We start from the raw sequence: 22,735 nt of genomic DNA, 5'->3' as shown, positions 1-22,735 counted from the left end.
CAGATCTGCGATGACATATTGGGCTTGGCTCTCCCATGTTCTCTTTTGTTCATTAGAGATGATTTTGAGTTGTTGTGTATAATTGTAGGCCACAGCACCACATTTATCAGTAATTATAGGAGAATAATTATGACATTTTCACACATTGTGCACATTGCGTTTTTTCAGAAGGAAGTGTTTTTAATGCTTTTTTTTTTTTTTTTGCTTCACGTAGGCTACCAGAATCATTCCATCACGCCTATGTAAAATGTGAGTGCTGACCATGCTTGCTAATACAGACACATCCGTCTGGGCATATTAAGGGTGGTCAGGGCTGAATGGTGATATTTCCTGTCCGATTTGTTATCTGAAGTGCTTTTTTTCCTCAAGTTCTCTGTCATCTGTGGACGGAACTGGAGTGCAACTGGAAAACTGATGCAACAGATAACCCTAATGGAGTACAGGGGACTTTGAGAATATATATAGCATTACTCCTGCGTTTACATTTGCAAATATCACATGCACGCACGCTACACGCACGCGCACACAGGCACACACATACACACATGCGTGCGCACACACTTCAAGTTATTCGAACCCTGCAGACAGACCAGCTTATTAGTCTAAACGCTGAAGTAATTAAGAAATAAGTGCGCGGTCTATCCATTATGCATGTGCGAGACACGCACGTTGTTGTGGGCGGGCCGGCTTGGGGGACAATTAATGCACGCGACGAAGAGCGCCGGAGGGAAGGCTAGTCAGAGCAGCGTGGTTTACCGTCTGAGGGCGCGCCAGTGCGCTGCTCTGTAAGAGCGGCACACCAGAGGGGGAGATCGATCGAGCAGCTCCACAGAGCCCAGCCCCCCCCGTATGATCTCATCCTCCACCCTCAGGGCAGCCGCGGGCATTCTCTTTTAGGAAACACCGCGCAACGTTTCAGAAGAGAGCTCGGTCTGAGGAGTCACCGTCGGAGGAAGGACAGTTTCAAAAACAGCCGAGACCACAAGGTCCTTTGCTTCCCTCTCGCATATGGGAATCATTTTAAGTGTATCAAAATGGCTGACCGGAACATTGTCAAGTTACGTGAAATACTTCATTATTTGAAATACCTTGAAATACTTTTTCACCAGGGGTGAACAACCCCAGTCCTGAGGGCTGGTGTGTATGTTGATTTGTGTTAAACTAAATATTCTGGCATAATTTTCCTAAACAACTGTATTCACCAATACAAGGTTTTTGTAGCTGAAATTCTTGACTTAATATAAAATTGAAAATTAATCATTAGGTTACTTAAATAGGTTATGTAACAAATAGAAATTTCCATGAAACCTCAAGAAAGATTGGCCATCATTTCACACCCCAGCTGTCCTCCATTAGACATCAGCAATATTCCAGCAGATTGCTGTACTGGTCATTTTTAAAGAAACATTGATATTCACCAAATTTTACAAAATAAAAAATAAATAAAATAAAAAGTATGTGGATGTTACTTTTGGTTAGCATCCCGATGTCGACTGACAGGACTGCAGCACACACATACAAAATGAAACCAAGCTGGAGAATCAGTGGTGTACACCTCCGTATTTTTATTTAATTTTTTTTTTGAAGCTTGCTTATTAATATTTTTGTAAACCAGTACCACGAAGGTCATTAAGCTGTTACGTATGCTTTACGTAGACATCCTGAAGTTGTGCGATCTAAATGGCAACATAGGGCAGAAACACTGTCTTTTTCTTCAGGGAATTGTGAATGATTGAGAATTTAATTTAACAATGTCTTCCTGTATTGCTTGTCTACAGGTGGTGAAGGGCCAAATGAAAGGCGTCCATCAGCATCTGACTAAGACAGCTGAATGTGGGTTGAAATAATATTCATTTACGAATGAATCACTGGGAGCATTGAAACGGTGTCCAGGGCAGTATATTATTTATTATTTTTCTGCCCACCTTAAGTAGTTTTGTACCCAGCTGTTGTCTATCCTCTACAATGAAATTCATAATGGGAAAAACAGAGCGAAGAACATTAGCTAATGACCAAACCAGGGGGTTTGCTTTAGTCATTTTAGTTGTCATGCTTTAGTTGTTAAAGAGGCATACAGACATTGGGGGGGTCAGGAAGGTGGTTGCAGAAGTTGAGTGAAAGGGGAGAAAGAGGAGAACGATTAGATGATGTAAGATGCTTCTGGACCGTTGTTTGGTTGCCATGGTGAGATCAACATCAGGGGACTAAGACCAACAAGGCACAGCACAGTGTTCCAGCAGGGGGTTTGAAGGACATGGGAGTGCAAAAGCAGGTGGTTGTGGGATTTTGTGCTGGGACTTTGTCCAACCGGGCACTACCACTGCACCCTTAACCCTCAACTGTGTAGGTGAAATAACCAGCTATGTCAACCAATGACACGCAGTGTGTAGGTTGCAGATTGTGAGTCATGAAGTCAAAAGAAATCTACTAATAAAAAAATACATTTTGAATACAAATTTTGAATAGCGACTGTGAATTAGAGTGTGCAAGGAAAGCAAAGGCAGAAAAAGCGAAGGTGTAATTTAATAGTGTTCCACTAAAGATCCCCGCTGCTCCCGCCAAGAAGTGGGTCTCTTCTGAGGATATAACATCCACACTATTATCCAGAGAGTAAAGTAACCAGAACAAATTGACGTCTTCTGTTGGGCCCTGCGGTAGTAGGCGAGAATAGAAACAGGGAGGTGTGTGTGTGTGCGTGTATAAAACAAGATAGGGGCATGAACATCTCCTGAAGCATCCCCCAAAAGCCGGTTCATTCAAACTGAAAGTTCAATGAGCTTTATGCTTTATCTATTGTTCAAAACACACTCACCAGCAAGAGATTAGCCCACCTAAAATATTTACCCACACCTTTCTTGTTCCCATAGCAAAAATTCAGTTCACCTGGTGCACAACTTAAGTTGATACCCCCCACCCCCAACCCCCCTAAGTGTCCTATTACAGTCATACGCACACAGACGGGTATAGCCCTGGACCATTTCTGCTCCATTTGTCTGAACCGGTCCGTTTTCAATTTAGCAAGGGCAATGCACTGTTTGTTGATGCAAAGGGGGAGAAAGTAATCAAATGTCCACAAATAGTAAATGTATGGGGAGACTTGCTCAGGTCATATGTATAACCCCCACCACCTACCCTCCACCTCCAAACCTTTTCTCTCCATGTTTCATAAACACACACATACTCACACACACACACACACACATGCGCACGTATACACACACACACACACACCTGTGACAGAGAACTAACCCTCTCCCCCTGGGGTTCAGCAGGCTGTCTGCAGCCGCTCTCCTGGTTGGCGGCTCCAGCCGCTGGAGTCATAACTCTCCTGCTTTCATTAGCACCCGGCCGGAGACTCGCGCTTGTTTCCATTAAAAAAGGAGATTGCTTTTTAAATGGTTTTGGCTCAGCGTAAGCTGGTATGAGCGAGGCACTTATCACAATTAAACAAAAGACAGAAAAGAATTGGAGGGGTGGAGGGCGGGGGGGAGGTAGGGGTTTTAACAAATCCCGTAATTCCTCCTTTGATGCCTCCCACCCCTCCCCACTGTTTTCTAAAACTCACTGAATTGAGTAATTTGCGGCGACCCCTCGGTCTTTGCTCTTTGTGCTCCTCTCTGTGCGTTGAGCGAGTTTAATTCTGTCCCTCCCACCACCCTCTCTGCTTTGGGCAAGCGTGTGTTTGAGGACAAATTGTCTTGTTGAAAACTGGGGATACTTTTCTATAAAAAGGAGAACAGGCTGTATACAGGGGGTACCTGGATTGAAGCGAGACCTTCAGTTGTAAGTCTGGTGGGGGAGGGAGGCGCTGAACTGGTTTAATTATGGGTGGGGGCCCAATGAGAAAATAACACCTGAGTTCGATTGACCACTCAGTCACATTTGCTAGCTTTAAAAGAGATATTTTGCTTTGGTATAACACAAGTAATTCTGTGGAGGTTACCCCACTGTACAGTATGTGTATAGTGTGAATACTAGCAACATCAGCTGTCCCCGTTAACCGTTAATGGCATCACTGATCCTCCTGGCTGTCCGGCTCCAAATTCACTCCCATTCATTTTTGGGAGCTGACCTAAATGAATAGTTCTGAATTAAGTAAGGAGGATATTTGTTTTTTAATATCTGATGCATTTTTTTGACTTATTTTTAATTTATTGCCTTAAAAAAAGAAAAAGATCTGGAAAAAGTTTTGTTATTTTAACTAAGTGCTGTATCCTTGCGCATTTACGTGCACATGTGCTAAAATGATCAAACTGCAGCTTGCTATCTATCTGAACATAGTTCCTTTATTTATAGCTAACCTAAACCTATAAAGCTTATCCGTTCAAAAAATAAATAAATAAAGCAGACCTTTTGATGTGAGCATCCTCTTTTATTGATTCATTACCACACTAGTTCGTTTTTTGGTCTAAAACTATTAATTATATTAATTATAATAACTACTATCAATTCAGTGAGCTCCTGAAAAAGAATGGGAGTGAATCGGGAGCTGGACAACTGCAAAGAACGACGAGGTCGTTAACAGTCAACAGTGACAGCCGATGCTGCTAGTAATTCACATTATGCAAATACAATAGGGTAGGCTCCACAAAATGGCTTGCATTACACCTAAGTGAAATACCCATTTAACGTGTGGCACTGCAAGAACGGGGAAAGGTTCGGGCCGATAAGGACCCCCCCGGCGTGTGGACCAGCGTTAGGGACCGGTAACGCAGTTATCAGCACCATACCTGGTGACCCCCCAACCCCCACCCCCACCCCCCTCCAGAAAATGAGCTCACTGGCAGACAGCAGCCCTGCTCATCCACCACAGTGCTCGAGCACAAAGGCCGCAGACTGCGGGTAAAGGAGACCAAGTGGAACAAAAAAAAGGACACGAGTCACATGCTCCATTCAGAATGAACATTACATGTTTAATTTTCCAATTCTAGCTGGAAGACTTCTAGATACACCCAAATTCTCTCATGAACACATATTTGTATTTACAGCAAAAACAAGAAAGAAGGGTAAAATAACTAAACACCGTGTGTAAGCAATCATATAGATTAAAAACAGTGGCTGAACATTAAAACATTTAAGTATAGGAGTTCAAACCAAGCAGGCATGCACACCAGCTAAAGAAGAAATATCATTAAAACAGATCTCCCCCCTGCCCCCCTCTATAAAGAAACAAGGGAAAAACTAAAAGAATTGATACATATTCCTTTCAGAATCCGCTCTCTAATATATCAGAAAACGTGTTCTCAGAAGATTATCAGCACGTGAAGCAAGGCCTTTTCTTTCATCTAAATCTGTACCTTGACACTGAACTCAGCTGCTGCAGAATGCCAGGGAGACAGTCCATCTCTTGGGCTCTTTTTTGGTGTTTCACCATCCCATATAACCCAGCACTCACTCCCACAGGCAACATGAGGATTATGATACGTGTGGAGAAATTACACACACACACACACACACACACACACACACACACACACACACACAGATAGAAACACACACACAGGCAGGCAGGCACGCACGCACGCACACAAACACACACACACTGTGCGTGCACACACACACACACACACAGATAGAAAATCACACATACACAAACACACACACACACACACACACACACACACACATACAGACACACACATACGCATGCACAGATACAGAATCAGCTGTGGGAGTGCTGCAGTGGATTAGGAACACCAAAAGAATTCTGCACTTCGTTCAAAAACCGAGCTCAGCCACACATGCAATTCCCAGGGCAAAAGAGGCTTTTAAATCAGAAGACTTCATCTTTCCATTGGCTCTTTCATAAGACCATTGAGACTGCTGCTCACTTTTGGGTTCAATTAGCGTCCTTGCATTTATTCAAAATACAGATTTAAAATGCTGTAAAATGTATCAATATGACCCCTCTCCGATAGATAATATTTATGTAACATATGTATCTACACATATAAAGAGATGTAATAAATATAAGTCTATAATACCGTATTACATTTACATTTAAAGAATGTGTCATTAATTTGACTACTTCATGATATCGCTTTATAGATTAGCCTACCGGATGTTAAAACGCTAACATTGCGCGAATATGCCTATCCTTGTCTGGCGTAGGTGGGGTGTGGATTTGCCTGAAAATGACCCAGGATAACTAAACGGATGGAATATTATTCTCAGTGTTGGCTTCTTCATGTGGTGGATTTGGAGTAACAGGCACAACAGTTAATCAGCCAATCGTGAAAGCAAACGTTCCGTACAGAAATAACTGGGCGCCGGACTGCTCTTCGCCTGGGCTGGTCATGCTTATAGTAGATGTTTCATACATTTTGTTATTTTTAGCATTGCGTCTTATTTTGTCGCTTGACTCATGGCAGTGCAATGGCGGCCTGGTGAATTGAGCTGTTGATTAATGTACAAAAACGCGAAGATAAAAACCATAAAAACCCAGGAGAGAAGAACGGTCCAGTAAAGGCTGCGAAAAACCCCCTTTCCACCTGACCTCTCCTGTGCTGCCGACACTGCCCCAGAGGCTGGCCATTCTCGGCCTGTTCAGAGCTTTCAACCTGGGCCAGCCAATCAAAGGTGGTCGAATGATATGAGGGGGCGGGGCTGAATGAAAGCGTGACTATCTGAATGCATTGCATCTCTACGGCAGTAGGAATCCCAGGAGCCCTTTGGTGGGTTCCTGCCAATCCCCCAGTGAGGTCATAGCCCCCTGAGTACAAACAAACACACATGCACACACGCTCGCTCAACACACAAACACACCCACGCACACACAGACACACACACACAAACATATGGAAAGACACGCATGAATGCAGACACACACACACACACACACACACACAGCGACAACCTGGTGGAAACCCAGCGCAGCTACACCTGGACGACGTACTCTGGGTTGGTGAAGGTGAAGCCCAGGAACTCATCCTGGTCCAGGTTCATGATGAAGAGCTTGTCCGTGGGTGTCAGGTCGGTGGGCATCTTGGTGAACTCCCTGTCAAAGTTACATGTGTCTTTCCGGTTTTTCTGTCATGGGAAGACAGGGAACAAAAAACAAAAAACAAAAAAAAAAACTTTCATTCATTGGAAAAAAGCACCCGAGAGAAACCTTCTCCCTTTCAGGCAATCATGCAATCCCAGAGAGTAGCGAGCAGGATCCCCTTAGAATAAAATAATTTAAAAACCCAGGGAAAGTTTTTGATTGGAGCCCACCATGCGTTTGCAAACCAGCCTTCTGTGCAAATGCATGCAGCACAGGGCGTGCAGGAGAGAGAGAGAGAGGCAGCCAAGCTCAGAGGAGGCTCTTACTGTACATTTCAGGGGTTGGAAATCACTGACTGCTGTGCACCCGCAGGGAGAGCAGCGCTAATGCCATTCCCACAGTCTCCGAACACACACACACACACACACACACACACAACAAGCTTGCGGGTTACCTCACCGCATGTTCACATGCTGCCTTATCTGTGTCTAACGGAAAAACACCAGGCCTAGACACAGCTCTGGCCTGTGAGCTTGAAACGGGGGGAAGCTGAACATTAGCCTTTAAACTGATCCTGAACCATATTTTTTCATCGATTTGTGTTATTAACATCATGCTAAAATTTTAAATAAGAGTCATCTCTATGCAGCTGATTTCAATTTTAATTTATTTTCAGATTTAGCGCTGTTGATTTTTCCGACATTAATTTTTCAAGGAAATACTGGTCTCCACTTGTAATCAGAATTATACTAAGCAGCTTGAAGCACTTCAATGTGAAATGAGCAACGCTAACACATTAGATAAGATCGAGGGGAATCTGCTGCATATACATGACCTTAATTTAAATGGATGCTGATATCCATCAGTCAGACACACGTTCAGGACAATCATTGGTTCAAGCATCGGTGATGTCACTGGCTGATTACGACAGGACCCTGCAGCAGTGGAACGCGATTGGCCTCGTCCAAGCAGAGGTGGGTTTAAGCTGTTCAAGTCTGCCAGGATTCCTTGAGTTGCTTCTGCCTTATCATCTCCTAGTCACACATCAGGCATCCTCAGCTGTTATAAATTATTCTACAAAGTAACACTAAAGTATTACACTGATTTAATTCCCAGTGCATCAGACGTACATAAATCAATATTGCTATATCCAGTATAAAATCATATCCTCCTGAGACACAGCAGAAGTATTATTTTAATTACTTCCCCATAACACAAGTGTCTTGGATGACAAAAACATGTGGCAGTGAAAATATTTTCTAAAATAGAATTTATTTTAATTTAATGTTCCCTGAAGTTTAGGTTTCAGCAAAGTAGAATATATGATTTTTGAGATTAAGACCAGATACTGAAGTCATGAATTTCTAGGTCTTAGGAGGATATCCATACAGTATCATCTAAATGCTAAGTTTCTGACAGACTGTGAATCAACAGGGCAAAGGAGAGGACAGTCAGTTAATCCACAGCATAATTATCATTTCTAGAGCGGAGTAAGAATATAACTCACACAATCAGCTGCCACCACACATTTATGATAAACTGGAAGAGCACGGATCAGATATACAACAGAATACAAGAGCATGAGAAATTCTCATTTATCCAAACCAGATTTGGGTCTAACTGCCAACTCTCCATTAGCACTGTGTTAAGGGTCTCGGCCTCAACTACCTGACCTGGCAAGTTATTCCACACGTGAACAGTGGGTAGAAAAAAAATATCAGGTCAAATTTTAACATTGTACAAAGGGTACAGACAATACAGGAAACATTCAAAACATTTTTCTGGTGGTTTTACGTGAGAATGCAGAGTCAGTTTATTTCGCCTGTAATTGTTTTTGTCATTTGAATGCAGTCAGCTTTTTAAGGGGACAACTAAACTCCAACTTAATGTTTTTGTATTTTATTGATCACTCCGTGAGTGGAGGACTATTTTCTAAGTTGTCATCTACATATCTTATTTGAGCATGCCCTGCTTCTGAAACACTCTGCATTGCTAATTGCATTGCGTGGGTGTAGCTGCCCTGGTCATTTTCATGAATGCACAAGGGAGAAATAAACCGTCAGAACACACCTCAACTGAACTACTGAGAGACAAGCAGTAACTGACAGGACACTTCAGGGGAATGAAGGCCGAGAAAGGACACATTTATAGAAAGGGAATGAAAAACAGTGACTCAGTCAGTGGTGCAGAACAAGCCCAGGCCACAACAGAAAAATGTACAAACTATAATAAGAATTTGAAAACCTTTCAGATTTACAGGCATGAGCTGACACAGAAAAAAGAGAGAAATAGATCCTGAATAGTGTCAGTGAGAGAAGGTTTAAGGCAAAGCTGAAATAACAGCTCACATCCTACCTCTGCTTCGTTTCCCTTGCAGGCCCAGTTCATCCCCAGGGTGGGGTGTACACAAGGCCCACGTCCAGTGCAGGGACCTGGGCATCAGCTCCACTGCAGTGCCTGGTCACCTGCGGCCTATATTGCTACTCAGTGTAGCATCACCCTTAGCAGGTGGGTTAATTTGAGTAAACTCAAATAGAAATATTGATAATGATTTAATTCCATTTCATTACATTAATTTGTAAAGGCATATTTCTCGACTGTGGCAAGACCAGAATATAAATAAATAGTTTTGACGAACAGGCTACTTTGTCATTTTATGGTTTAGTTGGTGTTTAGAACCAAATCTCAAATGCTGAAATGAAGCTCATTGAATGTTTCGAAAATGAATTTCTTTCAACACTTCTGATGCGTTTCTGTACTTTTGTTAGCTTGTAGCGCAGTGGGCCACTTAAGGACGGGCCAACTTTCATAAAAGAGGCTAGCAAACATTTGGTTTGGCGCCAATTAATAGACTCAAGTTTCGGTCTGGTTTCAAACCTACTTTAATAACGCTGCAGAGGATAAACAGGTGCAGAGGATGGAAAAGGCCAGAGCTGACCATCTGGCGTGTACACAGAAGATGTGTGGTAGAACATCTGGGCCAGCCAGGTACAAAATGGATAACCTTCACAGACCGCCTGACATCATTCAACCACGGCCTCTAGGGAAGGCGAGTTTACAGTTTGCGTCTGTAGCATTCTCCGAAGGTCAGACACCCAGATCGACCTGACAGCAGAAAACTACAGAGCTGACATTTTGTTAATTCTGAAAGGATTGTATGTAAGGATTTGTGTGTAAATTTCCAAAAGCTGATTACTGGTATTTGGCATTATTACACTGAGAATGGGGGCAGTTTGACTGTAATTTGAGTGCTGTGTAGCATCAGGACAGAACAGTCGAACAAGAGGAATCTTAACAGAAACGACAGTGATCACGTGTAATCTAAACAAGATACATTAAACCTTTCCGCCCGATATTTGCCGCAGGAAGTATAAACATTAAACCCCTTGCGGGCGTTTATTTGTCACGACGGGGCGGAAATCTTTCCTTACGCATACCGGGGGAAAGATGACGCACGGTGGCACGCAACTTATGCGGAACTGTGGGCGCTAATCTAGCCGCGCTGTTCAATGCTAACCGTCGATTCTTTCATTTCTGTGCCTTTTGAGGCGCGGGGCTTTCCAGAACGAGCGGATTACGGTTGAGCTGATGTCAGACGCTCCGGAGAATAGCCGTATCAAACGGTGACCTGTTTCGGGCTGATAAGCTCCGCGCAGCGCTAACTGACTCATTTAAATTTGAGGCTGCCAGATTCTGAATTAATTAGCATCCACGTGCCGAACGAGGGGCACGTACGGCAACGTCGAACATAAACCAAAGATTCTACGTTTTCATTTTTATTATGTTTTTTAAATGATCTGCAAAGCAGAGATTGCCTTCAATCATACGTAGACTACAGCCTCTAATAATAGAAAGAACAATCACAATATCGACACTAATTGCAGTAATCCAGGCTTTAATTACAATCATCGTCGTCATAACGACTGTTAGGTCATTGCAAAGCGTTGTTTCTCCACTTCCCCTTGCAAGATGTGCAGACAGAAAACAAAAGCCGATAATCGTGTATTCCAAGCATGTAGGCCTACTATAATTTTCTTTAGTGAACCAGCCCAGAGGTGTAGCCTACTGCAAATCTATTCAGAAAAATGTAAATGTGAAATATAAAGCTTAGTTAGTCTACAACGTGTCTCTCTCCTTTACATCTGTAGTCGTCAGTTGATCAAGAGTTGGTCTCAATATGTATCCGCACAATGCATATCACTGTTATACAAAGTGAGAATGTGTCCGCATGAAAGATAAACATAGTCAAAGAGCTGCAGCTGCCTCCCTGGGTAAAACAACCTGGCCCATTTTACACACCCGCAGTATCGCAAGATTAAGTCTAACTTTTTACCCTGGAGATTGTGAATACGAGTTCTGGGCACAGTTGTGTGACTCTCCAAGACAGTACCAGAACTGGCACAGTGACGGATGGCCATTTAAATTAATTTTATAGTCCAATTTTCTATTTTTCCGACAGTAATTTCCCCTTAATTTTAAGTGTGCTGGAATGGAATAAGGTAAACTTGGACATGTGGTCATTGCACATTTAAGTTTTTTTTTGTTGTTGTCAAAAGTAATTCTCAAGAAAGCCAATCATGTTGAGGTTTTATTTCATTCATGCCTTATGAAAAAATAAAAACACTCAGGCACATTAATAGCATTTGAGATATAGTGTACACAGCACACACAATAACTCGAAGCATTCACGTAAGCGCTGATGGTCAAATATAGCATGAGATCACAGTCTTCAGTTAATAATTCATGCACAAGGCTCTTAATATGTTGAAGTATAACATGGAGTTATACATTTTTTTTTTTAAATCCACAAATAAACTATAAACATCCTTTTTTTGTTACAATACTGAGCACATATGCATATACTGATATAGTTTGACACTGTTCTGAGACACAAACATATTAAAGCCCTGTAATAAACTAAACACTGATTTTGGCAGGAATGTGAAACAACTACAATTGACTCTTGATCAGACTCTTGATCAGAGTCAATCACAGTAAAATGTCCCGTGTTAATTGCACGCTCAGCACAGAATGGTCTGGAACAGAGCGGGACAAACTGCTGGAGTTGAATTTACTTCGGACATTTTACAGTGTACCTTACTGGCATTATTACTGTTGACTATGTTTGGCCCCCTTTTATAAAAGACTTGATGGATTTTTTTCCGGGTAAAATAAAAGATAACACATAAGATAAAATAAAAGCAGGTTCATGTTTTCCCCAACTATTCAATGACATTTTAAGGGCAACTGTAAGGTTTTCATGAATTCGTTTTGGTACAATAGCAAGGGCTACTTCGGGGAAAATGTTTATGAGATGGACATAAATTTAGAAGGAAGTTACTTGTGGTATTTGACTTCTGGTTGTGGAATGCTATTCAATTTGCTAGCGCATTGATGTAGCATGGCTTGATATGCTTGTATCATGCTTGTCAACCTAGTTAATCAGCAAGCAAAATTGATATATATTTTTTACGTTTAATTTCAAGGACAGTGGGAAGCTGGCAGTGTTTATTATAACCTGGGACGTAAAAATTGTGTGGACAGGTTAAAATTTATATTTAAATATTGAAATTGTATGTTTAAACATACAAACACACAGCAGTAGACTAGTTCTTAAATACAGAGAGGGCACTAGCATAATCCTTGATTTTTTGCTCATTTGTACAAATGTGGAAATGGGTAAATCTGAATAAGTGATTATGCTAATTAAAGCAATTAAATGTGTAATTAACAGCAGAGGCTGAAGCAAACAGCAAAAAAGAAAAACAGCAGAAACGTGGTCATTCAGCAGCTGTGCTCGCCACACTTGTCCTTCATACTAATACAGATAAGATACGAAATAGCAGTCATTCACAGATAGTTTCCACAACTAGAAAATGACCATTGCAGATGACAGAAGTAGACTGGGAGAATTGTATCAGTTTGTAACGGTGGACAGTAATTTCCAGTTGTAATTGGTGGGGAATTTGTTTCTCCGGAAGGTGGGAGACTGGTGTCTGATTGGCTGTGTGGTCACTGTGGGAGTTACAGAACCAAACCCTTGTCAGCACTGCAAAGCTTGCTCAGTACTGTCGACCACGGATTAGCCTTGGCTGCAGACAAAGAAAATAGCATTTCTGAGGAAGAGACACGTCCTGCATACTAAGTGCACTACACCACACAAGAGAACAGTTAAGTGTGTGTGTCTGTGTATGTGTAGCATATCACTGGACCTGAATTGATATTCATGGGAATAAATGTAAAAATGTAAAAACCTGTGGTAAGTCCGAAAAGGAGCCTAGAACCTCATTCCACAGGAGTTTGAGATAATTCTTTTCCCAAGACGAATTTCTGAGTTTTTTGAAGGAATGACATGCCAACTATAAGGTATATTTAAGGTATGTTGTGCAGTACTCCAGCAGATGTTCTTTCCCTCAAGGAGCACTCACACCGAGTTCAACTTTTCAGCTTTCTTACACATCTGAGTAAAACTTCAATCAAAACTGGTCTAAGACTCTCGCACAGCTGTGTGTGGGTGTGTGTGTCATCCCTTCCTGGCTGCTCTTATAAATGATGTACAAGCTTTTACCAGCAACCTGAATCTGAATCATGCAATGCACGCAGCGTATGCATTTAAAACATTTGCCATGGAAGTTATTTATCGAATACTCTAAAGGGAATTTTAGCTGGACATGTCCTATTCCAAACCAAAGCTCTTCAGTCAAAACCTAGGTGTGCCTGCTGCCCAACATCACTGCCTCTGCCTCCCAGTATTTACCAGGGGAGCAGGACCCAGTACTAGCCAACAGTGAATAAGGATGCCCAAACAGTGCCATTTTAGTTTTCTCCTGGGTATAGGCCCAGGGCTGTCAGACATTACAGGCACTGTTCCTTCACTTTTCTGTCAGACTCTGACTCTCTCACATTTTCTCTCTTTCTTTTTTTCTTGTACCCTCTGTCACATTCTTTTTCTAGTAGACCTCTTCTCTCTTCGAAACACGCACGCACACGCACACACTGTTCATACCACCCTGACCTCTGACCCCATCCACTTTAGTCATGACAATGGTCAGAGCTCTACAGTGGGAAAGGGGTATAATGAGCCAGCCTGGTTCAGCTCTACAGTGGGAAAGGGGTATAATGAGCCAGCCTGGTTCAGCTCTACAGTGGGAAAGGGGTATAATGAGCCAGCCTGGTTCCAGTTCTACAGTGGGTTAGGGGCATAATGAGCCAGCCTGGTACCAGTTCTACAGTGGGAAAGGGGTATAATGAGCCAGCCTGATTCCAGTTCTACAGTGGGAAAGGGGTATAATGAGCCAGCCTAGTAGATAAAGTGTCACAGACAATGATGAGAAGGCAGAACTCCCTTTCTTCCCAGGGGTGTATATTATTTATGTGCACTGAGAGGGCGGAGCTAGGGGTGAGATTTCTGTCTCTTTAAGAGGAAGAGCAATGGAGCTACTATTTACAAGCAGCTACAGCTGAGTGCCATTTTACAGTGACAAAAGAATTGAATGATTTCATCCTTTAAACATAATCTTTTCATGCTTAAACCAAAACATAATAAATAAATAAACAACCCTGTTTTTAATCACTCGTGTGTGTATGATTATAATATTATTATATGATTAAATATAATTATAGTCTCAATCTAACTACATTGTTTAAGAGAGAGAATTTACAACAAAAAAGCTCATGCAAATTTTTTGTTCTTTTTTTTTAGTCCCAGATTTGGTTTTGTTCTGGAACAGCCTTCATTCCATAAAACAAAAAAATTCATAAAATGAACAAAGCCATACGGCAACATTTAATTTCCCAGATATTACTTAAAGGTCAGAGAAGCTGGTGATTATGGGGTTCCATAATCAGACAAAAGACAAAATGCTATGCAATCAACATTGCATAGGCTGGAATGATTGACAACGGGAAAGAAGAATGTGTTGCGTTCTGTGAAAAATACAAATAAAAGCAAATAAGGTGCGTACATTCAGCAAACATAAGGGTTACCTAGCAGGTCAATAGCTTGATTATAATGTGTTCATTTGCTGATAAAACTGAATTTAGGTCTAACAGAAGTCCCACATGATATTGTTAGTGGTTATTTTCACTGATAAACATTCAAACCTGTCAGTTCTAAATGTTACCGGCTTTTTTTTTTTTCATTTTCTTTTTATATGTACATGTTGATAACTGTGCACATGCATATGAACAGGTATTCAATTTCAGCTAAGAGGCTCATGCTTAATTTTTTTGTTTCTTTGTTTTTTGAGAGTCCTTAACTCTGGGCTTCCTGGGGAGGGTACGCGGGGTTAATAAAGGAGAACCCCTGGAACTCGTCCTGGTCGAGGTTGCTGATGACCTCCTCGTCGGGCGGGGTCAGCACCGGTGGGTGGCGCGTGAAAAAACGGTCAAAGTTCTCGGCGTCCCGGCCACACTGCAAGGAAGGAGGGGGGGAAAAAAACAAGAAAAAAGGAAAAAAAGAAAAAAGAGAGGGATGTGATGGGGTTTGAGGTGGATAAAATAATGGAAGGAAAGAAGAAGGGGAAAAAAAGAACAGATGAAAGCAAAATGAGGACTGTGGATGGGTAATGGAAACTTGGGATCACAGAGGCTTGTAGATAAACCAAGTAAATCTACAAGCCTGTTGCCATGGGGACATGTGGAGGTGGTGTCATAGTGACAGGAGAGTGAACCCTCCAATAAGTGGCCAGGACTACTGCATGTCATCGGCCACTCACTGATACCAACCAATCAGAGGGTAGCAAAGCGCTTGGTTCATACCAGCTAGTGACTTATAGCACATGGCTCGCAGTAATTAAGCCCACCAATTCTGCCTGACAGGAAATGTTGTCTAAGAAGGGAATTCAGAATTTTGGGATAAATGCCCAACATTCCTTGCAAGGGAAAATTCGTTGGGCTTAATTTTTTGGAGTCCCACTCTCCATGGCTAAAACAGAGACAGGGTGTGTGAGTGTGAGGTGATTTATATTCATTGTAACTCTGGTGTAAAGTAACAACAAATTAAGGCTGTCTTTCACCTTAAGAGGCATAGAGGGTGATTCTAAGTTTTATAAAGAACAACCTTAGCAGCTAGCTAAATCCACAATATCTGAGGCTTAGCATCCAGGAAAAGGAAAGCCCTCTTTTTCTACTAAGCCCTCTCAGAGAGCTTAAGACCTGGTCACACCAAGAATGACGAAGACATCAATAACCGTAATGTTAAAAATATGGAAATTACTTGAATTTAATGATTAGGGTCGGGTTAACATCAGAATGTTAACTACAAACTTGACCTTGTATCACAACCACGGCAACTGCTGGGATCTTGTTTGCAGCAATTCCTTTTAATAGAGTGTCCCACTGACAAAATGTATCAAAACAAGCAGTGCCATTTCAAGAAAATTATGCAGAGGTTGTGAGAGTGTTGAGTAGAATTCATTGGATAGAAAAAAAAAAGTTCTCTGGTGTGAATGCTAGCAAATGATGGATGGTTATCCTCATAGTCATTAATTATTGTTATTGTTCCCAGTGTGACCAGGGATTTAGAGGGGCACCTCTAAACCAGCTCACATAAGCAGTTCATTGGCTGACAGCCCAAGAGCCTCACAGCTGCTTCTGAGGGTCCTGATTAGATCAAATCAACAAGAGGCTATCTTATTCAGTGTGTGCACAGAGTATACCAATCCATAAAACACACACTGAAATAATTTTTTTTGCAACATTACACCCTCTTTCTTTAATGAAACAAATAAAACAATGAAAGGACTTTGGCAGCTATGCACATGAAGTAAAACACAAAAAGGTGATTGGCGGCTGGATGGTGGTTTCACATCATGAGATCATATTGCACAACCGAGATCGCTGTGCAGTATGGGAGCTGGACTCCGGCCCACTTTCATAAACCTTTACGTGTCTGGAAGCTAGGACCAGGACGCGACATAGTCCATCACAACAAAGTCACGTTCAAAATAAAAGCCCAGAAAAATTGTACTTCGGCATGCGAGTGACCAGAAAAAAAACGGCACCTGTAACGCATGTGATGTAGCTGGATACGCTACAATCGGCCCATCTCTGAGGCCACGAACATTGTCAACTTCGTATGTCATCAGTTAGCCTCGTCCTCCGGAGATCTGCTTTCTACACAAGGATGTGTGCCACACACAAATGAAACCACGCCGCCTGGGAATTCTGGGAAGGGGGTTAAGCTCAGCCTTCCTGTGTCGCGGTCGGGTCAGCACAGACGCAACAAAACCCTGCGCGACCTGCGTTCTGTCAGACGTGAGGAACGAGCCAACCGAGCTGAAGACGCTAAACGAGCATATTACCGTTGGCCGCAGGTTCGGCGGAGCAGACCTTATAACAATTAAATAATTCCAAAAATAATTTCTAAAATGAGGTCGCGTCCACCTGGCTCCGTTCATTTCCCTGCGTTTCCAAAGCGATCGCTGCCGACGTCAGACTTATGAGTAATTTTATTAGATTATGAGCGGCTGGTTGGGTTAGTGGGACGTTCTTCCCAGAGAGACCCGCGAAGTCACAGCTGCCTGGTCACCGAACATCGGTCAAAAACCAGAAACCGAGGCGTCCTTTTCGGCGTCCTTCTCTTCAATCGCCCGTCACCGGCGATTAGCGTCAGGGGGCTCACCGCTGTTGCTGTGGGAACGGGCCACCGTGGCTAAGCCTGTGGCGGCCTGTGAGGACACTGGGGAGCGGCCATTTTGACGATTACTTAGACCAGGAGCGTCTAAGATTTTGTTCTAGCCTAACACTAAAACACCTGATTCTATGCGTCAAGGCCTTGATTGAAGAACATAATTAGTTGATTAGTTGAATCAGGTGCACAGTAAAAAAATTCATTTAACTCATAACAGAGTTTATTCTGTATGAATCCAAATGGGGACAACTTTGCTCACTCAGAGCAAAAATGTACATTTTACAGCTGATATAACACTGAATAATTTACTGTGTCCGATCCCTTATCCCTTATCCGATAAGACTGGACACTGCTGACTAAGAGCATATTTCAGTTCCTTACTTAACAATAATCTAACACCTTATCCTTAACTGTAACCTTAGCCCTAACGCCATCCCAGAATCCAACCCATTATCATCATTTTGGTGACCTGATCTCTTCTCAGCTGTTTTATCTGCCTGTTCTCTATCTGTCCCTTCTTCTCCCCCAGCAGCCCTAATTCTCCTGTCCTTCAGAACAAGAGGAAAACAGAGCGAGAGAGAGAGAGAGAGAGAGAGAGAGAGAGAGAGAGAGAGAGAGAGAGAGCGGGCTGGTGGAACTGTGACGCAGTAAACCTGAGATAACCGTGGAAACGGAGAGAGGCCGGGGGGGGGGGGGGGCACAAGAGTCGCATCACATCACATCCTGCCGACACACGGGGGCAGAGAGATGAACATCCTCAGACAGCTCCACTAATCCACCAATCAGCAGCGAGTCTCTCTCCATCCCTGGGCCTGTGTTTTGTACTAATTCCCTTCCCTTTGGAGTACCTGTACCTCTAATTATCCCTCTATAAATTTCCCCCTATCTTATTTAATTTCTGCTGCTCCTTCGGAAATTATTTGCAGACTACAAAGAATCTATACAAGTCTATAATCTGTTAGTCCTACTAGTTATAGTAGTACTACTAGTAATAGTTATGAAATACAATAATAATATTCAAAACATAATAATAATAATAATAATGGTTGTTTTCTTCTTATTATTATTATTACTCTCGTTCTGTTGGGTAGGGGGGTTTGAAAGGAGGGCAGCCAGAAAGGCCCTTCCCCAGCAGCCCAGCCAGTGAGACGGCAGAGACCTTCACAGCTCGCTTCGCCCTAAAAGGTGCTTTTACGTCTCGTGGCCGGCCGCCAGCAGCACTGGAACTGTTCTGACTGTCCCGTTTCTCCTCCTTCTAACACTGATTTCTCCCAGCAGGGGGGGAGGTTCTACATCAGGAGGTGAATGATGAGGAGGTGATTGTGGGTGATTGGTCGCGAACATGTGATCACATCTCTCTCACTGTGGGACACTGCTCTGCTGACCTCCACATGACCTTGGGAAAGCGGGGGCCTGGTGTCGGACCCACACCAGAGGCCATTAACCCCCCTATTAACCCCCAGAGCAGAGCAAGGTTTTTAGAGCTTGGACGGGTTTTATGACAAATGGATCAGCAACGGTACAGAAATAGTTCAAGAGATTTAATTAAGCAGGACAAAATATATATTTTTGGAACTATTTCCAGTACTGCTCCATTGTTACATAATGGTGCAGCTAGTGAAATTAAGCAGCGAAACATAAGAACAGAAAATTGCCACTTGTGGTGCTAAATTCCAGCTTGCAGGGCAAAGTGTAGCCTTCAAAGCTGTGAACAACCGAGAGAATCAGAAAACAAATTGCAAATTTCGAAGCTTTTGTTTAGATGTGGATAGGGGAGTACAGAACCATGCTACTCTGTGCTTTTGCTGTTATAAAGGGTCAATCATACTTAGGTGTGGTTACTGTATACTACACTACTGTATACTATGCAGGATTTTTTTAGCCTTGCTATAGTCAAGTGTTTACAATCAAGAAAGTCTCTTCCTCCATCTTCTATCCGGCTAACTTATCCAGAGTATCCAACTTTGCTCATCTAGTTACCTAACGAAGCTAGCTGGATAGGCAGAGGTAACGTTACATATAGGTTCAACAGAAAACAGGCCAACTCCGAATTGCTTTTTCATCCCCTTGGCGAACTTCCGCTGACGCCACAGAGGAAAAGCAATTCCAAGGTTAACTCTAGTTCTTGAACGAGCACTGTCGGGTTGTCTTTTTGCTTCGCTGGGCTTCATTACCACCGCCATTGCAGCAGCTAGGTTAGGTAGCGACAAACACTCTGAAATTTGATCCCAAACCACAGGCTCTGCTGCCACACCCATCCTTCCCTACACAGAAAAGAGCGCCATGCCCAGAAATGTCCCAAACACATTTTAGAAATACAAATAAAGGAAAAGGTGCAAAAGTGCGAAAAGACAGAGATTACCAGTGCATTGCAGATATGACTTAGCATGATTACTCTATAACATTTTCAAGGTAAAAGGCCTGCACAGTATGCCTTTTTTTTAATATAGCCCTGGCATCTTCATCCCTCTTGTAAAACCGCACTAGCTTTCCTTTCTCACTGACGAGGGGGACTTTGCGCTTGTCTGACATGATAGAGGGAAAACAATTACACGCACACACACACGCGAGCGTGCATGCACAGACACACACACGCACGCACGCGCGAGCGTGCACACACACACACACACACACACACACAGCTGCTGAATCTTTTTGTTTTTACGGACGAGCAGCCTCTCAGACTCTCCGTGGCGGGCGGGCGGGCGAGCGGATCCCATCCGCGCGGCGGTAATGGCGCCGGCGAAGGCCAAGCCGCGGAGCGTCCGCTATCTGACGGCTCGCCGCGGCCGCAGAGGGTTCGGCCGCACACAATTCGCCGGCGCTTTCTCCCGCCCGCACTCCGCTAACAAGCCAATTACACCTCTGCTTGGCAACAGCCCCCGCCCCCCAAGGACCCGCTGTCAAACTAAATGCCAATCAGCAGCCGCTGGATAACTGGGACCAAAGGGGGGGCAGAGAGGTCTGGGCCAATAACAGCTTCAGACCTGCGTGTCATCATCAAGAGCTCTGCCTGTCTGAGGAAGCGTCATCTCCCCTCAGCTTATTATTTTTTATTTTATTTTTATTTTATTTTACGAATTAGTGTCTGATCCATTGAATTCACCTGCTCAACATTAAGCATTTGAAGCAGAACAGTGAAGTACTTTCTGAGATTTCGCGTTATGCTGAATCATGTCACGGATAATGCCCCTGATATCCGAGAAAAAAAAAATTCTTCCCTTGTACCTGAAAGCCAGAACGGCTGTAGCTGTTGAAACCAATCAACAGCTCGCAGAGCGTAATGTTCTGTAAACTGCATGCTTGTTAAACCAGCACCAATCCTAAATGGCTTCAGCACAGTTTTATAATAGTAGTAAGTTCTTTGTGTTCTGTAACTGGATCTTGATTTTTATTTTTTTTTAATTTTTTAGCTTTTTTTTTTTTTTAGCTTTTTTTAAACCAAAACCACAGATAAGACAGGTTACTTGTGTTTTGTCCCCTCACCAGAACGTACTCTCCTGGACCCTCTCAATACCGCGATGCTCTGGCCGAACTCTCTCCTGTTTGGGCTCCGTTGCGAAGCTCTGTCAGGGGGCCCGGGGACATAGCTATGGTGGGGGCCCCAGGATATTTCCTCCAGGTGAGGACACAGGCGGTGCACCTGTGTGGACTGAGCTCAAAAAGAGCTCGGGTGTGTACAGTACTTACCTGTGACTCCAGGGTGCCTGCACTGTGGTGGGTGGGGGTGGGGGATTTGGTCAGTTGGGTGTTCGTTTAAAAAAAAGAATGTGACCAGAGTGTGGGGCTTTTAACAGGGTTTATAGAAGGGGATTGATCAGGGGGCTGAGGTTGTGGTCAGGGGTACCAGAGGGGTTTGTATAGGGGGCGTGGTCTGGGGTACCAGAGGGGTTTGTATAGGGGCGTGGTTGGGGTACCAGAGGGGTTTGTATAGGGGGCGTGGTCTGGGTACCAGAGGGTTTGTATAGGGGGCGTGGTCTGGGGTACCAGAGGGGTTTGTATAGGGGGCATGGTCTGGGGTACCAGAGGAGTTTGTATAGGGGGCGTGGTCTGGGGTACCAGAGGGATTTGTATAGGGGGCATGGTTTGAGGTACCAGAAGGGTTTGTATAGGGGGAGTGGTCTGGGGTACCAGAGGGATTTGTATAGGGGGCATGGTTTGAGGTACCAGAAGGGTTTGTATAGGGGGCGTGGTTTGAGGTACCAGGGGGGTTTGTATAGGGGGCGTGGCCTGGGGTACCAGAGGGGTTTGTATAGGGGGCGTGGTCTGGGGTACCAGAGGGGTTTGTATAGGGGGCGTGGCCAGGGGCTGGGTGTTGCACTTACTGCTTTAGGTTTGAATGGCGGCTGGACCTCCTTGTTCTCCAGCTTCTCCCAGTCCATGTAACGGAAAAAGCCGTGCTCCTTAATGTCCCGCTCCCCCTCCGGCCCGCAGCCCAGCCTCTTGGCAGGATGCTTGGTCATCAGCTGCAAAGAGGGCAAAGGTCAGCGCTGCAGAATGCCCTTAAGTAAACCAATTGGGCCAATTTACCAAGCGGAGTGCGTAATTACTTCAGCTAGCCCTGAGGAAGGCACACGGGTGTCTAAAAGTTTCTTTTTAAACTGGAGGGTCTTACATTGTCAGTTATACAACGCCTTTGTCTGGCCAAAGAGTACAGCATCCAGCTCTGGGCACCACACTACAATAAGGATGTAGAAGCTCTGGGGAAAGTTCAAAGAAGGGAAACTAAATTTGTTGCAGTTTAAAAGTTATGAGGGAAGATTTAAGATACTTTAAAAGTGAAAGGAGACTAAGGGAGGATTTGATTTAGGTGCTTAAATTCATAAAAAGGATTAACAGGTTCTACCAGTAAATCAAAGGGGATGTCAATTAGCAAAGGGTAACTTCCAAATGAATACCAGGATATATTTCTTCAGGATGAGTGTTGTCAATGTGTGGAACATCCTGCCCGGTCAGGTAATAAAGGCATAGAAAGTTGGGCAGTTCAAATCCCATAAAGTGGAAAACCTAGATGGGCTGAATATCCTGTTCTTGTGGTTGTGTGTTCTCGTGTTCTTATGAAAGGGCGAATCAATCCCGTACCTCAACTTTTATAAGTGGACGCTTGGAAGCTCGGA

At 43.5% G+C, this 22,735-nt stretch overlaps 1 protein-coding gene across 2 annotated transcripts in view; it reads right to left on the bottom strand.

Moving 5' to 3' along the window:
- Positions 1–4,887: 4,887 nt before the first annotated feature.
- The window catches only part of LOC135243089 (protein kinase C beta type), an 85,699-nt gene continuing 67,851 nt past the window's right edge, over positions 4,888–22,735 (bottom strand). The window contains exons 16-17 of one of the 2 annotated variants that reach the window (XM_064314611.1): positions 21,944–22,084; positions 4,888–7,029 (exon numbers count right to left, since the gene is read on the bottom strand). In XM_064314611.1, coding sequence (XP_064170681.1) covers positions 6,877–7,029; positions 21,944–22,084 — 294 coding nt within the window. In that variant the 3' untranslated portion in view covers positions 4,888–6,876. Of the gene's footprint in view, positions 7,030–11,560; positions 15,399–21,943; positions 22,085–22,735 lie in introns of those variants that run through there. The other variant, XM_064314609.1, reaches the window with a different exon arrangement.

Source organism: Anguilla rostrata, chromosome 17, assembly GCF_018555375.3.
Source record: "Anguilla rostrata isolate EN2019 chromosome 17, ASM1855537v3, whole genome shotgun sequence".
In the NCBI taxonomy this organism is placed as follows: domain Eukaryota; kingdom Metazoa; phylum Chordata; class Actinopteri; order Anguilliformes; family Anguillidae; genus Anguilla; species Anguilla rostrata.
This window is presented reverse-complemented; position numbering and strand designations above follow the sequence as displayed.